This window comes from Pavona decussata, unplaced genomic scaffold (assembly GCF_977016875.1).
Source record: "Pavona decussata unplaced genomic scaffold, jaPavDecu1.1 SCAFFOLD_210, whole genome shotgun sequence".
Lineage (NCBI taxonomy): Eukaryota > Metazoa > Cnidaria > Anthozoa > Scleractinia > Agariciidae > Pavona > Pavona decussata.
In genome coordinates, this window is record NW_028145615.1 from 465,465 (window position 1) to 483,348 (window position 17,884).

The 17,884-nt window shown below is 39.8% G+C and overlaps 2 protein-coding genes across 4 annotated transcripts; both read left to right on the top strand.

The window, feature by feature from the left end:
- The first annotated feature begins 2 nt into the window (after positions 1-2).
- Positions 3-9,533, top strand: LOC146460589 (uncharacterized). 2 transcript variants are annotated; one of them, XM_085087971.1, is made up of 11 exons: positions 3-142; positions 672-765; positions 2,108-2,161; positions 3,044-3,163; positions 3,683-4,546; positions 5,132-5,638; positions 5,762-5,881; positions 6,704-7,135; positions 7,813-8,247; positions 8,619-8,729; positions 9,062-9,533. In XM_085087971.1, exons 2-10 carry the CDS (start codon positions 678-680, stop codon positions 8,720-8,722), a joined length of 2,724 nt encoding a protein of 907 aa, XP_084944097.1. In that variant the 5' UTR covers positions 3-142; positions 672-677; the 3' UTR covers positions 8,723-8,729; positions 9,062-9,533. The 2 variants fall into 2 exon arrangements, with proteins under 2 accessions (XP_084944097.1, XP_084944098.1); XM_085087972.1 differs by having other exon boundaries at positions 6-142; positions 5,486-5,638.
- Positions 9,534-10,701: 1,168 nt separating this feature from the next.
- On the top strand, positions 10,702-16,648 carry LOC146460590 (uncharacterized). 2 transcript variants are annotated; one of them, XM_085088016.1, is made up of 4 exons: positions 10,702-10,877; positions 12,529-12,978; positions 13,485-13,874; positions 14,765-16,648. In XM_085088016.1, the coding sequence occupies exons 1-4, from the start codon at positions 10,805-10,807 to the stop codon at positions 14,875-14,877; spliced, it is 1,026 nt and encodes a 341-aa protein (XP_084944142.1). In that variant the 5' UTR covers positions 10,702-10,804; the 3' UTR covers positions 14,878-16,648. The 2 variants fall into 2 exon arrangements, with proteins under 2 accessions (XP_084944142.1, XP_084944141.1); XM_085088015.1 differs by having other exon boundaries at positions 10,704-10,877; positions 12,523-12,978.
- The last annotated feature ends 1,236 nt before the right edge of the window (positions 16,649-17,884 follow it).

The following is a 17,884-nucleotide window of genomic DNA, read 5'->3' on the forward strand; positions in this document are numbered from 1 at the left end:
CTAATCTGCAACAGCAGTAATTCAAAAAGCTGTTGAAATTATTGTTTTTAAATCTTATCATATTTTTGAAATTCAAAACAAAGTCACAGAGGGGCCGTTGGCAATTTTCTATATGTCTTCTTCATAACGATAAAATTTACAGGTAAGTGAAAATCTGTTTAACAAGCCACTTTATAAGTTACCTATTGTTCTGAGTTGAAAAGCTTACATCTGGTCACGTTGTCAGACAGAGGGGAAAAAAGACTGGCCAAATATGATTCTGTCTTTCATGTCATTGCTTTTTAATGTTTTGATCGACGAGTTGCCTTTCGAAAATCCCTATTAGATATAAAAATAGCGTGTTTTGAGAAATTACAAATGGGATAAACTGATCGTAACGTCGCAATTGAGAGAGAACAATTCGTACTGGATGACTCTTATCTCTTACAATAGTTAGACTACCGATATTGTAAATGCTCTACCTTAAGCCCAAGAAGTTGTTGCTGTTACTTATTTTTCGTTCTAGTTAAAACGGTGCTAACTGGGAAAAATAAATCAGGATTTACAAATGTATCTTTTGAGATGTAAAACGGAACTAACCTATGGTGATCGTTTGCCTGCAAACGGATCACGTTATTTAGCGGCTAAGGCTTAAGCACCAGCATATAACCTGTTCTACGTCTGTTAAATAGAAAACGATGAAGTTGACGAGGTCTGGATACGGCTCAAAAGCCTTATTAGTGCTTATTTGCCTTGGAATACAGCACGGACTCTTAGACGCCAAAGGTAAATACGAGTTTTATCGACTGATGCCTTACACATTGATTTAATTCAATTAGCAAGTTTACTGACTATGTTGATTCCCTCTCTTACTATAGCCCGCTATAGCCCACATTTGATTTATTTTAAAGCATAAGAATTTAATTTAAGGAAAAATGTAAAATAACACGGCCAAAGCTAACGCGGATCTGTACGGAGCGTTTGTCTACGTTCAGTGAAGCGGGGATTTTTGTCATGCAGGATTTCATCGAGTATTGTGAGATTCATTGTTCTACCGATCAAATTTTTCTTTTCGTTGTTTTAAATATTTTATGAAGGTAGTTAAACCGTGTTTTGAAGGAACAACACCTGTTTTTGTTGAAAAGTCTTGGGGAGCGTCACCTGTTCCCGCCTAAATTTTTTTCAAAAACATTAAACAGTTTCATCTCCAAAAGCATCGGAAACGAGCAAAAAAGTTTTATTTGTATTTCCAGTTTCAAATCGAAAAACAAAAATTAAGCACCAAGTAATTGTAGTGCTCAATTGCTTCTTCTTTAAGATTGCACATGATAACGCGCTCAAAACTTATTATTGTTTTCAAGAGTCATTGTATCCAAAGTGCAATTTGTCAAATCGCTCAGTTAGGACTTGTACTTGATCAAAAGGTCCTGTTGACTTCATGAGAATTGTTGTATTACCAGTACTGTTATTTATTTGAATATGTTGTCCAGTGCTTTTCCAATTTCGACATCAGGGCCAAAAGAACCTGGCCCTGAGGACGAACACTGGCGAGAGACGACGAAAATTAACGAGAGTTGGCGAAAACCTTATGGTATGAAGACCTATAAGAGTGTACGATCGTTCATGATCAAGACTTTCAAACCAAACAAGAGAGGAAATTTCAGCTTCCATCCATTCCAATACTGAAATAAGACAGATGAGAGCATAACGATTTCCGGTCAGAGCAAAACGAGAGATATTGAAACCCACTAAACCAGAGTACAAGAGCCTGAACTATCGACAGCTCTCTCTACTGATACCCCAGTTTCAGCTGTTTCTGAGCACCGCATTGATCACGAAAATTACAAGGGTACTTGTTCACTCGTTAGGGGGCATTTCTTTTTCAGACAAGCACCTGCGCATTTTCAATAAAAACATAAAGTAAAGACGTTTATATATTTTTGCCGTTATTGAATGTAATATTATTAAATGTATTAAAGGTGATTTTTAGCTTGCCTATTTATTTCTATTCTACTGGCTACAACACCGGTTTGTATGGTTAATGTGGATTTTATTGTATGAATGAGTCTAGGTCTAGAGATTCTTGTGAACATCAGATTATTTTACTTTGATTTCTTTTCTTCTATAGCCATCAAGAAATCAAAACATGGTGTTCATAAAAGTGGAAGTAAAAAGAACAATGGTAATTGTGAACCCATGTCTATCAGCAAATACCCTCAACATTTTATCTTGTATCCAGGGTCTTATTTTAGAGGGGGATGAGGCGGGTAATTGGGGATAGAGCGTTTATTCCTGATTTGATATGAGCATTTGACAATGCCAAAGCAAAAGCGAGTCCCTATAGCTATCTATCCACCTCATCCCGTCTGAAATAAATCCGTTGATCAGAAGTAGATTTGAGTTGAAACAGCCACGAAAAACTCTTAAGAATTCTCAGTTTGAAAGAACACGTTAATAGCCCATTTTACAGTTGTGTGCTAAGTGACCTGGTCTTGAATTGAAAGCGAGACTGGGGTTGACCTTGTTTTGATACAAACCTCACTGCTTTTCATATGTAGATCACACTGTTCTTATGCTAACTAGTTTGCATTTACATATGAAAAGCAGTGAGGTCTGTATCAAAACAAGGTCAACCCCAGCCTCGCTTCCAATTCAAGACCAGGTCACTAAGCACACAACTGTAAAATGGCCTGTTAAGCGGAAAATTTAGGTAGCTTCTGAAAACATAACAACTTAATTGCTCTTCAACTTTTATGCGTTACTTTCTGAATATAACTTCTAAGGACGCAACGTAGTTTTTCCCCAAAATGTTAGTCACTTCACTTGTTTTGCTATTAGAAAGGAATCATCTCACTTGAGAACATTTGCTCGTGAACTAGACGCTATTGGTATTATCGACATTGAACTTGGACTAGCTGAAACGATTCTCCCATGAAAGCCTCGTTTGCGGGCTAATTCCAGTTCAATAAGGAAAATATGAATACGGTCTATTAAAAGTGGTGTAAGGAAGATATCACGGCCTATTAAGCACCCTGGTTGATCTTTGATATCCCGATTTTCACAGCTCCAAAAGGCAACTTCTGTGTGAACCACTCGTACTGCGTCAAATACAGTGATCTGGACTGCGCTTCAGAATGGGTTCAATTGAATTGTCCCAGGATGTGCAGGCTCTGCGAATACGAGGGTGAGTAGTAACGCACGCTTGATACACCGTAAGCTTGCAAGCAAACCAAACTGGTCAAAGACCAAGAAAATAGATATGGAAATACTGTCTGGCATATGGTCAAAATTTTGGGAGAAAAAAATTAGAGTGGAGACATAAGCAGTAGGTAAAATCAGTAAACGGAATAGCCAATGGATATGTTTGAATTATTTATTTTTTTAAATTTGTCTTTTATTAATTTCTATTCTCATTTGTGATAATTATACGGATACCAATTTACAATTTGATTTAAAAATAGTAAACGCTAATAAAGCTGTGCATACATTTCGTTGCAAAAAAGATTCACAACGCACTTCCAAATAAATATGATGAATACGGTAAGAATACATCTATAAGTTACTCATCACTACAAACTTGCCTCGTTTCAGAATATGATTGTATTTTATCGTATAATTAGATTGAGCAATTTTCATTTCCATGTTGAAATAAACTGATAACCTTTCATTTTCGATGGTATAACTGACGCTCTCCTAAACGTAGGGGCCGACATTATGAAGCTTCCAGCAGTCCTGTACTTCAAGCAGGGAAACAAGAAGCATGGAATCTCTGGCAAGAAACTGAAACCCAAGAGCAAACACGCGTCCAAAGCTAAAGTTGTTGAGAAGCGAGACGAGGGAGATAGACGAGACGTGGTCTTCCTCAACAAGCCATACGATTATGCTCCTACAAAGCAGTCCCCTACCACCACTTACAACTTGTTTGACTACAAAAGCAATTACAGAAACTGGCTTTTCCTGTATCCCGACGAGCACCCCGTCCATATGCGATATGTTGACCAGGGGAAAAAGGCCGATACTAATCAGCAAACAGCTGGACAGCAGCAGGCTGGTGCTACTCAGGATGCTGCTGGAGCTCCAGTGGCTGCCGCTGGTGCTGCTGCACCCATGGTAGCTCCTGCTGCCGCTGCTGCAGCTCAGCCAGCTGCACCCGTTGCAACAGCCCCTGTAGCTCCTGCTGTGGCTCAGCCAGCTGCACCCGCAGCAGCTGCTCCAGCTACTGCCGCTGCTCCAGTAGTACCTCAAGTAGAACAGGCTGCAGCAGCACCAGTCGCAGCTCAACAACCCGTGGCAGCTGCTGAGCAGCCATTGGCTGGTGCCCAAGCAGCATTCACAAATCAGGCACCGGTAGCCACCCCTGTTGCTGAAAACCAGACCATCGAGCTAATCAATCAAACAGTTTCCTTGGCAACCAACAAGACCCAGCAACCAGTTGTCGGAGTTGGCGCGGTCGGCTTTGAACCAACTGTTGCCAATGTGACTCAGACAAGTCAGGCGGTTACGGACGGAGCTACTGTGCAGGGATTTGAGGCAGGAAACAGTAACTCTAACAAGACTGTCGCTGCAGGTAATGATCGATCTAACATTCGTTTTCTGTTTATTTCGCTGTCTCAAACAATTAGGTCTTACCTTAGTTCTACGCCATTACAGATCATTTGATTCATCATTACATTTCCTCGACATCATTTGTTTAAGCACCTTTATCAGGAACTAAAAGACAGGATAATTGAGTCTATTTTCTTGAGAAAACTTCGACAGGCCTTTCAACTGATTGCAGTATGATACCTTTTAAAAATCATTAAGAATGGAAGCAATCGAGAATGAATCGTAGCAAAGAAAAACCCAATCGCATAATTTTCATGGTGAAGTTAATGACTTGTAAGGATATTTGTCCAGAAACGTGTCTTAAACACTCAACAAAAGGGAGTCTTCATGAAGTAAATCTGAATAAAATATGTGAAATTCCAAAGGTTTTACTTCAAGAACAACTGGTAACTTAATTTTCTAAAAAAACCTCTGAAGTCTTATTTAGGAAAGGGGTTGGGGGTGTGGGGTTATCGGCAACGGAAGGAATAAAAGGTCGGCTATTGAAACAATCTTGTTTTATATGAATAAAGCGAATCCACAAATGCTCATGTTTTTCTTACACAAGGTAACATCACATCACAAAATCAATCTCAATCACTGGACGAAACACAAACATTCTTCATCCATCAGCCAAACTCATCCAAACCACTTGCACAATTGCAATCCGAAGCGCAGACACAATCACAAGCAACACAACTGCAATCACTTGATGCATCAATGCTGCATCACGAGGAAGCATCCATGGTAGAATCATTGAACACATCACCTCCCCGTCCTCCTCCGCTACCATCTTCACTACACGCGTCATCAGAGGAGGTAACGTCTCAAAATACACTTCATGTTGATAACACGGATGCGTCCAGTGAAATGCACGGGAATCTTAACCCTAATGCTGCGAGTGTGACTTTGTCTGGCCCAGGTACCGTGGATCTCACAACAACTGGCCAGAGCTTTACTCAGGATGTCATGGTTGATTCTGATGGTGCTGCCCAGACACCCTGGACATGCTGTAAAAATGTGAAGCCACCCAAGGATTGCAAACCCTGTCCCAAGCTTCCCAAGGCCCCGCCAAGTGAGTATAACACAACTAAAAATTCTCCCTTTTACCCTTTACTACGATGTCGAAAATGTGGCTTTAAATGCCACTGTTGTTCTTTCAAGACTCATTCATTGCTTTTCCTCTTGTGTTTTTTAGTGCCTTATGTGTTCAACCTCTACTGTGATGACGTGTACAAGGACTGTGCTTATGGATACTCCAACTGCAATGACACCTGGTGGCAGATTAACTGTCCCAAAACATGTGACCTGTGCAAAGGTAATGACTATTTCTTCCTGCTTGTGTGCGCCATAAAACCTATGTAAAATCTTTCACCCTGAATCCAATTTTCACTTTACCAACAGTCTGTCTAGTTTAGAGGTACGAGGTCAAAATACACACAACATATTAACTGGCAGTATGACTCTATGAGGGATACTTAGTCACTACTTAATTTCACTTGACAGGGAGACTGTTATAAACTTTGAATTTCTTCGAATAAAGGCCGATTTTTGCTGTAGAGAAACAACGCAATAGCATCCACCCAGTTTCTTGGCGGCTGTTTCAGCCGTTCAGTAAATCGATTGGTTTGTATAGCGGGACTCCAGTCCTAGTGCGACAACAAAGCGAACTGATATGACGCTAAAAAGGTGCGAGGAGGAAGTACAGTCTTTGCTTTGGTATTCACAGATGCATTTTAAGACCATAATGTGATTCGAAGGGCTACGTTCGTTTCGGACCTGTCTCCATTACCAAAAGGCTAGGGGTCTTAACGTAACGTGTACCGTAAGGTCGACTTGTCGGCGATCCGTGTGCAAGATTCGTAGACCACAACTTCGAATACCGCCAAGAGCCAAGGGAAATTATAATAACAATTTGTCAACTGCTAGTAACAAAGTAGAATTGCTCGATAGAACTTCGTCAACTGTGACTACAAAGCAAAAATAAGTTTAAAAAAAATAATTAAAGCAGAACAAAACAGGTCAAGACAAAAGGAAGTGATACTACAATGGAACGCCAACGATACAAAAACACACAAAGGGAAATTCTGTCAATGAAACAAACTCATGTTTATAAATATCGCAAAATTATAATTTCCAGCAAAGGACAAAGTAAAAGCGCCAACGACCAAGCAAATTTTACCAAAGGAGGTAAAGGACCTTGAAAACTCAGAGCTGGAATCGGATCTGGTTGCACCCGTTCCTGGAGACAAGCCCCTGGTTGCTAAGTACACCTTGCGAGTTAAGCCCAAACTTCTGAATGGTGTGCCTCAAATGCAGGAGATCCGCATTATGCCTCCGAACAAGTCTGGAGCTTCAGGATTTGTTAAACCACTCATGGTTTTGAAACAGAACATCACAAAGCCTATGATCGAGAATATCGAGATTGACGTGCCAAAGAAAGGAGCGAAGTTCAGCCGTAAACCGAGTGTGGAGGTGATTGAAGGTGATCGCAAAGAAATGCTGCAAGTCCACAAAGGACAGGCAATAGTAGAGGACCCTGCAATACAAAAGTCAAATACGGAAACTGAAGGTATGTCGGGAACTGACTAAAACAAGCAATGAATTTACTCGAATAAACGCATATTCACACGTGACAAATGAAATTAATGCTTGTTGGAAAGTCGATTAACGCTAAGCTGAGATTAAATGTAAAGCCGGATGCTGTTCGTGTTCAAGAGTACGGGCCTTATTTTGGCCGAAATGTTTTTCCGGTTAATAGGGTAAAATGAAACTCTGAAATAGTAAGCAGCATGCATTGAATATCTGAAAAGGCATGCAATCTCCTATATCTCAAGAATAGACTTTTATCGGGTTTTTCTTTTTGTTGTTGTTTCTGCTTCCTAAAAAAGGAACATCTTTATCGAGAAAACCACCTTCACCTAGGGTGCTCAAAAATACGAATCCTTAAAAAGATAGAAAAGAATAAACCGATGAAAATAATTAAATTAAGAGTCTGCGCCATAGCTCCAATGGTATTGAATTGTCTAGTATGAGCACTGTTTAGCTTCACGCAAGTAATACAGTGGAAACCTACCTTAAAGCTATCGCCCTCTCTAAGGAGAGAATCAGGTCATTACTTTAACAGGGGCCGTTACTGTCAGGATTTACAATCAACCGTCAAATTTAATCACTAATTTAAGCGCTCGGTTATCATTAGTTATTGTTGCTGTGCAAACATTACGGTACTTTTCTCTCAAATGTTATTAGCACCCCAGGAAACCCAGCCTGTAAATGAGGCAGAAGATGCAACAGTACAATCCTCCTCAACACCGGCAGCCCAACAAAACATAGCAACAACCACGATAGAGCAGACTCAGTCCTCCCCTGCCACCACAACCGAGCAGGACTCAGCCACTCAAACTTCTACAGATCAGACCCAGTCCTCCGCAGAAACATCCACAGCTCAGACTCAGTCCACCCCTACCAAAGAATCTTCCACAGCTCAGACCCAGTCTATCCCCACCACTGAAACCTCCACAGCGCAGACGCAGTCCACCCCCACCACAGAAACTTCGACAGCTCAAACCCAGTCTACCCCCGCCACAGAAACCTCTGCCCAGAGCACAGCATCATATTACCCAGATACTCAGTACCAGTCCTCTGTTGCTGCTCCAGCTGCACAGACTGCTGCCTATAGCAACAGTAAGTTTGTTATTTTGATTAAATTCCTTACCTCCTCCCTTACCTCTTCTAAAAAATGCTTCACTTATTTTTTGGCTTTGGTCACACGGACTCAACAATGCAGAGCTTAGAATACCCCAAATACAAGAAAATTAACAATATCTTAACACTCTACAACAGCCCCTCTAGGATACAATTTACTGATTCTTGTCATAGACATAGCTTTTATGGGGAAACTTTTTAATTAAAATGTTTTGAGTGAACGAATGGGCTATGGCGACAATCCGGTATGGCAGTTAGTGGTTGTTTTAGGAGGGCTGTTAAGGCTGTTGCCCATCCAACCCTTCATTGTAATTCTTGCTCGACCAATCTTTTTGTTGTTGTTCTTGTAGCCGAGACTTGCTCTGATGACAGTAGATGTGAAACATACACTGAAAACCAATGCGCAAATGCCTGGCTAATGGAGAACTGCAAAAGCAAGTGTAAACTGTGCTAAGATAAAGGTAAGAAATGCTTTGTATTGATAAAATGAGACGGAAACACTCTTGGCGTATTCAGGAGGGGTGAGTATAAAGTGGCTGTGAAAACAAGGAATTTCATAAATTCATGAACCATAATACGACTTAGCTAGGAAAATCAATTTTGAGTAACGACTTAAAATCATGTGTCGTTCCGGTAACAACTTTCAAATGAAACAGCTGCAAACATGTAAAAGAAAAGGAAGGAACAGGTATTGTAGTGGATAGGTGGCGAGAGGGAATAGGTACAAGGAATTGAGGACAGCCTTGAAAATCAAGTCAATATAGTAACCGATATATTTTCTATTCTTTTCCAGGTTTCTGATGCTATAATTAACAACTCAAAGATGACAACTGGGGTCACGTGACTCGTCAGCATTAAGAGTGGTCTCTATACTGAGTGTAGATAACACCAACTTAACAAAGAGTCAATACTCGATGCCAATTGAGAACTGTATACACTTTGGGTTTATGATTTGGTTGAAAAAAAATTCACTTATGAATTAATTGTTCTACTTCGATTCGGCTATCTTCAGGGAGCTGTTTGTAGTATATTTTCTCAATCTTAGGTGTTAGATAAAACAGCTATTTATTTTAGTATAGCAAGTATTTCATGTAAGATGTATGAAACTCAGTTTAGTGATTAAGCAGATGTAGCAGAGATAAGGTAATCAAAGCACAAGTCAGTTTTATGTACATGCTGTGCCTATCGCTCTTGTATTTCAAAACTATTTCTTTTCTTGTGAAATGCATGAGCATTCTTTAAATAAAGATCGTCCTGTAAAAGTTGTGGCTCATTTTACTCTATTTTACTCGCTCCACCAAGAGAAAGTGGACTAATGTTAAGACCAACAAGCAATGCATACAACCAACTCGATATTTGTTGTGGGAGAAACACTCTTGAAGCAGTATGAACATTTGATATTTTGCTATGACTGTTTGTTTATTCAAGAACTGAGCATGCTCCATATGTTTCTCGAACGTTCTGTTACAATAATGTTTCGTGACGTAGGGACAATAGAACAAGTTTTATACTGGACAAATAGGTTACCTTTTTTAGAAAAATCTTTGGATTATATAAGCAGCCGCATTTCTCCAGTTCTCTCTCCTTTTTCGTCGGTCATCGATCTGTTACGGAGTTCTCTTAAGATTTGCTCGTAAATAAACTAAAAGTTGTGTTTGCAGACTTGGGGAGCTCTTTGCATGTTCTATAACGGTTATTTTTTAGAAGTAATCGGTTATTTCCGTAGTGTTTGGTTCATGGCAAGCGCATGCGCTACTGCACCAACACAAGTGGCGTGTGTATCGGTAAATATCGTGTTTGAATATTATTGGTTCGATCACACGGGTCACATTAAATTGACGTATGATCAACATCCAACTTCTCCTGAAAGCCTTACATAAAACTTCTGCAGTTGTGTTACAGCGAACATGGTTTGAAAAACGACGTTTTGTTTTATTTTCGCATATCACCTGCTTTTGTTCGTAAAAAAATGGATTCTATTTTTTAAGGTCCGGTTGAGAAATGAATCCACAGCTTGCCATATTAAATTTCCAAGAAATACCCCAAAAATCTCATTACTTTGCTAATGTATTTTTATTTCTCGAGAAAAAGGTCACCCAAACAAAAATAAACTGGTAGTCATGATTTCATCGAAAGGACTCACAGTTAATTAGTTAATGTCTTCAGTTAGTCCGGAAGGCTTGAAAATTTAACCTGTCGAGTTAGAGCTGTATCTACACTCTTCGTCAGCCGTTAAAAATTTGCGACGAGGCTCGATTTCATCGGAGTAAAATTAGGTTTACTCTCAGCACACTAACATTTCTACCAACAAAAGTCAGGTCAGATTTCTAAATAGGACATACGTAATATACGTATATATAGAAAGCACAGTGCGGGTCTTTAAAGCATCTATCAAGCATTGTTTTCCAGCTCATTAGGCAGAAAGGTCACCAGTTAAAGCTTCCTAGCATTTTCTTGACCTTACGTGTGTAAGGGCGCTTTTGAAGAGGCAATACATTACTCAAACACAGAGCGTTCCGTCAGTTTCCTTTTAAACATGTTGAAATTCGTAGTGTTTGTCGTGTGCCTGTCGGTAATTGAGGGAAGAACTTTTCATATACTCATTCAAGGTAAGTTGTGATAATTGTTTTAGTTTACAATTTAGAAAGTCAAAATAATTAGGACAAGAAAGCAAAACATATATTTAACGGGCAGTATTGAAACTATAACCTTATTAAAACGATGATCGCTGTGAACTAAAATGTTAATTGGTTGTCAGTAGCTAGAGCGATTTTAACCTCTCGAGAAGGGAAGACAGAATCAGAAATAGGTTGGAATTTGAAACTTACGAGTTTCTTCTTTTATAAGAATGGGGGTAAAGGGACCATGTAAAACATGGATTCAAATCTAACTAAGATGGGAAGCAAAATATTTGAATAGCCTATAATTGAGTGAATAAAGACCTGTTTAAATAGAGTTCCTTGCTCAACAAAAAGAAAACGGGCTTGCTTGCGGCCGCAATGAAATCACCTCTGTTTCTACCCAGTTTTGTTTTTAATTGTTCTTCAAGTGATAAGAGTGAAGATGATTCTGAAAATTAACTCGATTTGTAGAAAAATAGGCGCTTTTTTGTTCGAGAATGAAAGACAATTTTTATAAAAGGATTTAAAATACGAAGGCCTGAAGTTGTTTCGAATTGGAAGCTAATGGTTCACACAAAGAACATTCCATGCATTGTTCTTTCACCGTTTTACTTAATAACTGGCCATGCGTGTCTGCCTTCATGTGATCACCTGTTATGCAATTGTTTTCAACCTTTTAATCCACTTCAAGTCTACAATGAGAATTATAAATAAATACCATTTATACAAATTATGGTTAGACAGACAGCACAGTGCTACTCGTCACCTTCATTTGAATGCTGCGAATGTTTGGTTTTATCACCAAATTTCGCCATCGTAAAGAGATTCGAGTGATAACGTTTCGAGCGTTAGCCCTTCGTCAGAGCTTCGTCAGAATCCGAATTCGCTGTGACGAAGGGCTAACGCTCAAAAAGTCAGCACTCGAATCTCTTTATGGTGGCCAGATTACCTTGACGCTATTGATAAAAACAAATATTCGGTTCCACTCCCCACAGACGCAGTCGTCCAATAGTACAGCTTTTATAATCAGGTCGGTTTTAATTAAAGGCTGGGGTGATGAGACTCAGGCCCAAACCCAGACCTGAAGGACCAGAGTTTTCCAATCGAGGTTTCCTTCCTCTTAGCCATGGGTATCACTGAGGTATTTTAAGGCGCCTCTAAGATCACGGGGCTGTTTACTCATGTTCATGTTCAGTGTTGATCACGTAGGAATTTAAAGTATTCGGCTCCCACTGTATTTTGGCAAAGGGTAGGGCACGGAGTTCCCGGATTTATGGTCTGACCTTATAAACATGTCATTGTTGGGTGGACGATAGGCGATTGGATAACTGCCTATACCCAGAAAAACATGGTTAGAAAAACCAACATCTCAGCGGCACACTCTGCCAGGGATGGCAAACCTGACAGAAACGTCAGACGAAAAATTAATGTAAATTAAGACAAAAAGACAAGGAAAACATTTGCGACACTTGTTAATCTCAGTGAGACCTATTAGCCGTGCTAGGCTCCAAGTAAATCAATTTTAAGACAGGCTAACTGCTTTTGATTAAATTTCAATCTTACATTGAAGGTAAAAAAACATTTCAACTTGTCTATGAAATTCTTAATCCATCTGCCTGTTTTCTTTTCACAGATCCAGTCGCTAACGTGACCGGTTCAAATGATCAAAATGCAACAGCGAGTAAGCTTAACGATGCTCCGGAGAAAGATGCTCCGGAGATTTCCGAGATGCAGTCGGACTTGGTCGCCCCTGCTTCGGGACCCCAACCGCTAGAAGCAAAGTATACCATCCGAGTCAAGCCGAAGTTGAAAGACGGTGTCCCACAGGTCCAGGAGATTCGCATCATGCCACCAAAGAGTAACACCACCATCAAAGGTTTTGTCAAACCTCTGATGGTCCTTAAACAAAATGTCACGAGACCCTTGATTGAAAATATTGAGATTGATGTGCCGGAGAAGGGACAGAAGTACGCCAGCACGCCGAGTGTAGAGGTAGTCGAGGGCGATCATAGAGAACTACTGCAGGTTACTAAAGGGCCTGAGGCAGTCATTGAAAATGCATCACAGAAGTCGGAAACCAAACCTGAAGGTATGATCTTGTGTTTTGACAGAAAGTTGTTGGGTACAATCCACTGTAACACAGCTCAAGTATCATGGGGATTTTGATTTTGGTGAGAATGGTGCTACAACATCTTCAATTAGTCACAAAATAATTCTAGAACACCAAGAAAAAAAAACAACTGAATTCTTGAAAAGAACAACTCATGACCTGCTCTAGTGCATTTTGGACGAAAACGCGAGAACTTGAAAACAGTTTTTCAAGATATAGTCCATTGTAACCCAGTCCTGATCTGTGGCAAGAGACACTCATCGGTAGTCTTGGTACACTGGTTCCCAGTGTTAACACTGTATACTTGGTTGAGTTTGTTGTTGGTTCTCGTCCTTGCTCTAAGGGTTTTTCTCCGGGTACTTCGGTTTTCCTCCCTGCACAAAAACCAACATTTCAAAATTCCAATTCGACCAGTAGACGAAAGAGCCACTTTTTTGAAGCCACTGAAATTCCCATTTTTTTTTTAATTTTTATTTTATTTAAAGCCAAAGAGGAAAGTTCCTCTCAGGATTCAACAGAACAATCGGCCTCTAAGAATGCAACACAATCATCAACCTCCGAGAAAGCAGTAGAAACATCGACTTCCCCTAACGCAACGAAGCAAGCAACCTCTCAGGATGCAACCCAATCTTCCACTTCCCAGAGTTCAGTAGAATCATCGACCTCCCAGAATGCAACACAGCCATCGGCTTCTCAGGAAGCAACAAAGACATCAACGTCAAATGACGCAACAGCAAAGAAGCCCGCAACTTCATCACAAACTCCAGCGGCTTCTGAGAGTACAGCCAGTGCCCAGCCCCAGACCCCTGCTCAGGCTTCTCCGCCCGCTCAAGCTTACGCGCAACCCACTGCGACAGCGGTAGCTTACAACAGTGGTGAGTAAAAAGTCCTAAGGGAAGAGGAGGCGAGGGGAGGGTTGGATGGTCCTTCTTGGAATTTTTCGCAGCAGTTTGTTGATAAATTTTAAATGTCAATTTACTATTTCAAGCTTAAGTCCTGGCTAAAGGTATTTTATACCGGTTTTTTACACTTGACCTCACGGTTATTTCGGTTATTAAAAAATTTGTTTCTAGATTTTTCGTCTTTCATAAAATCTTACCTGCTCTTCCCTCTTCTTTTCTCCGCATAGACTGCACACACTGAAGATGGGTTATATACCCGAAACGTCTGTGTTTCTTTGGAAACCATTTTTGACACTTTTTGATAATTATTTTTATATCAATCCTATCCGTAGACTGCATAATGTCTGATATGAAAGGGAATATATTTGGACTGCGGAGAAAAGATTTAATTACACTACAGTTATGTATGCAACTTGAGCAATTGCGAAATGAAAACCTGAAAAAAACTTCCCTCTGCAGTTTAAGTTTACGATTTTTCAGATATTCACTTTCTATTCATCTTCCGCAGGTTCATTACGACCTCACAAATGACCCGCTCCCAGTTGGTTTGATAGCTCGGTTGGTAGAGCACTGCACCAGTATCGCAAATCCCGTTGAAGCTTAATTTTTACAGGCTTTCTTTTCCCAAATGTTTTCGCTCTCTCGGAGAGAAACTAGTGTCCCTTACTCACTGTTTTACCATCTCCCAACTCCTGTTGTTTAAACAATTTTTTTTCTTGCCACGGAGTTCACGACAGGAGTCTACTTGGTAGTTAATACAATTATCTGTTCGGCAATTCGCCTCTCACATTACCAGAGTACCAGAGGCGGTAATTTTTCACATATTTTAGTCTTAAAAATGTCTAACTTTTTTTCACCCACAGTTCCTGAAACTTGTACCGATGACGGCAGATGCCAAATTTACCCTGCCGACCGCTGCAGAGAACAATGGCTTATGTCCAACTGCAGGCTCAAGTGCGGACTTTGTTCAAACTAAAAACAAATTTTCCCCAGCTTAAACAATATCACGTTATAATTCAGAACATTTGTCCCTCTCTACAACTTGTGATCTTAGACGACGTGTTAAAGAATCTATACTAGCAAAATTATGCCCCCCAACAACACAAACCCTAGCTAAGTTTGTAACTTGTTTTGGGGATAACGTGTGCGGGTTGCAACAACATTTGACCAACATGGTTCCAATCTGTTGGCTAAAGGAAAACAGTTCACTTATTAACCTATATGCTTTTGAACGTTTCAACAACTTTAATTTGTGTTTGCGAACTCGCATTTTACTCTTGTAATCTTCACGTCAGTTTTACCTCCGCTGAAGCCTTTAGGGAACTTATTCGTCGGACAATTAAGATTTAATTGAGTGGTTAAGGAATACACTTTTGGTGTTTCTTGAAACAATTTCGAGTAGTTAACTTCCAAAATCTCCCGAGTGGTTAGAGAAAATAGTTTAGGTGTTAACAGAAACCTTGAAGTTGGGAAACCTTGTTTGGAAACCTTTAACAGGAGAAGATTTTCTTTTAAAACTGTCGCATAAGGATCTTGATCCCCTAAATGCAGTTGTTCTTTAGGATTTAAATTCCCTGGGCAGAGAGGTTCAATTAATAGACTGCATATCTGTCCATATACTCTCCGAAATGCTATTACAAAATATTTTTACGTTCACGTTGCAATTTTACCTGCAAATCTTAGCTAGTATTATTCTTATTGTCTTATTGAGAGGGGGAACAAATCCACTTTTTTTTCCGGTTAGAATGTTGTTTTCTGTCAAATTTGTTGCATTGTCTCGCTTATCGTTGCATTCCCAAGTCGCTTCTAATTATTTATTTATTTATTTATTTATTTACTTATTTATTTGTTTATTTATCTATTCTTTCTGTATTACCGGCAACTCGTAAAGAGGTAATTGTCCTTGGCAGTACACAAAACTATGTTAAAATTGCTTACATTAGCCAGACACAGAACTTTGACAAGTGTACGACATTCGTGCATGACAGCGCATGATCAATGAGCATAACATTGACTGATTTAGGTGGAACGATAGCGAGAACTTGAACTCCGATCAATTCTTGATGATTGTTACTATAATCACCTGACTCATTCTTAGAATCACAATAAACTTGTGAAATCAGTCTTGTTCCCAACTGTTATGCATCTCGTCAGCCTTCTCCTGTCAAATAAAATGTACACTTGCCAATTTATCGGCGGACCAATTACGTAGTGCGTCCAATGGCATGGGCCAGTTTACACGTTACAATTTGTCGACCAATTTCATTTACTGTTATTGAGCATGGGGTGAAAATCGACTACAGATTTGTATAAATCGGGCCGATTTTTAATCCCAACGGTAATTGTCTTTGTCAAAGTTGGCCAAATGGGCCCGATTAATTGGTGCTTCAATTTAACTTAGTCTTTAAGCTGTGTCATCAGTTAAACGGCATGGACTTTTAAATAAGACGATATGGTTTCATCACGTTGCCTAGTTAGTATGACGTGTTTTCGTTCTTTTATTGCGTGAAATCTCCCTTCACCTCTCCCTACAGAAAGAACGCGCTCGGGTAGGGTGAGATAGGAAAAGCTTACAAATATTTATCTAATTCTGAATAGCACATTGAATTAGATTTCTCTGTGAAAACCATAAAAGAACTTAACAATCAAATGTTAGCTAGAGACGATTTTAAGTGAAATTCAATGTTGCTCAAAACCATATGTAAAACTATTTAAAAAATGAATAAAATAATTATTATCCCATAGAACTTCATGAGGGTTTGTTTATTTCTTGGCCTTCTTTACTCTTTTAATTTCAATTCATTTAATTTATACCCATTTTAAAAATCTGTTGGTCCATCTAACAATAGGGAAAAACAACAACAACAACTTCAACAGTAGCTGCTTGGGTTCTCTCGTGTTTGTGATTGCTTTTCTCTCAGTGTGATAGTGCTACAGAAATGAGAAATCAGACAACTAAATGAGCAGTCTGTAAAACAAGTACGCTTGGACATGATCTACTGCTCATTAGGTGGTTTGCCTCATGATTGTGTAGAGTTGTGAATCACAATGTTTCGAGTCACTGCTACTGCCCATGCGATGGTGCCGACCGGCTGTGCATCAACATATTGTAGCACCATGGTTGATGGTGATTGGTGCATTTCTATCCTCGCTTTGGTTGTTAGTAATTGGAGGATTTCGATTCCCGTTCTTCAGACTATACTCTGTTCCCTCACGGGTCCATGTGGTAACGATGTTGTTTGATGGTGGGTTTATTCTTTCGGGATGTCAATTCCGTTATCCCTATTGATGTTGTTAGTCTGATAAGTCTTATAATTTTTCATTACAACCAGGAGACCATTAATGGGCTCCTGTTACAACCTATTTTACAACAAAAAGGTGAAACTCCTAGGCCAGTACACAACACACTATTTCAGACCAAAAATGACAAAACCAGCTCCATTTCTATACTAGTACGTGTACCAGCGAAACAGCTGTCCATGATTGCCCAAGGGTATGCACGGTAATAGGCTGTGCGCGTGCGTGAAGGACGCCAGTGCACGTACGGTAGTGTTTTGCATATCACCCCTAAGGGGGCCGGTTTACCACGCTTATATCATAAATAATAACGCCGTAAGAAAATATTCTTGAACACTTAGCTATAAAAATATAAAAGAATTCGTCAAAGCTTTCTATACTCACCTGATAATGTAGTTACTGATGTGCAACCTCGTTTTAATGACGAGGCTGCAAGATGCACCGTAGATAGAGGAAGGGGAGGGGAGAGGTGGAAGCCCTGCTAGTTAAGAACTTTATTTTCCATTCGGATCATAGAGTGGCAAGACTATACGAGCTTGTCCGAGTACAAAGTGTGTAACGGTAAAATAAAAACATTAAGATCATGGCCATGGTCCATGGAAGGCTTGGTGCTGGTTACCTCAAGGTTATGATTTTGAGCAATTATGATAAAATGGTCTCCCGCAGGTGCCCTAGAAAATAAGAAC

What these genes read in the sequence shown, in the direction of transcription:
- LOC146460589 (XM_085087971.1), top strand. Translation starts at nt 678, where the DNA reads ATGAAGTTGACGAGGTCTGGATACGGCTCAAAAGCCTTATTAGTGCTT. An exon ending in TGGAAGTAAAAAGAACAATG is followed by an intron (nt 2,162 to 3,043) that starts GTAATTGTGAAC and finishes CGATTTTCACAG; the next exon opens with CTCCAAAAGGCAACTTCTGT. An exon ending in GACTGCTGCCTATAGCAACA is followed by an intron (nt 8,248 to 8,618) that starts GTAAGTTTGTTA and finishes TTGTTCTTGTAG; the next exon opens with CCGAGACTTGCTCTGATGAC.
- LOC146460590 (XM_085088015.1), top strand. Translation starts at nt 10,805, where the DNA reads ATGTTGAAATTCGTAGTGTTTGTCGTGTGCCTGTCGGTAATTGAGGGA. An exon ending in TTTTCATATACTCATTCAAG is followed by an intron (nt 10,878 to 12,522) that starts GTAAGTTGTGAT and finishes TTCTTTTCACAG; the next exon opens with ATCCAGTCGCTAACGTGACC. An exon ending in AGCGGTAGCTTACAACAGTG is followed by an intron (nt 13,875 to 14,764) that starts GTGAGTAAAAAG and finishes TTTCACCCACAG; the next exon opens with TTCCTGAAACTTGTACCGAT.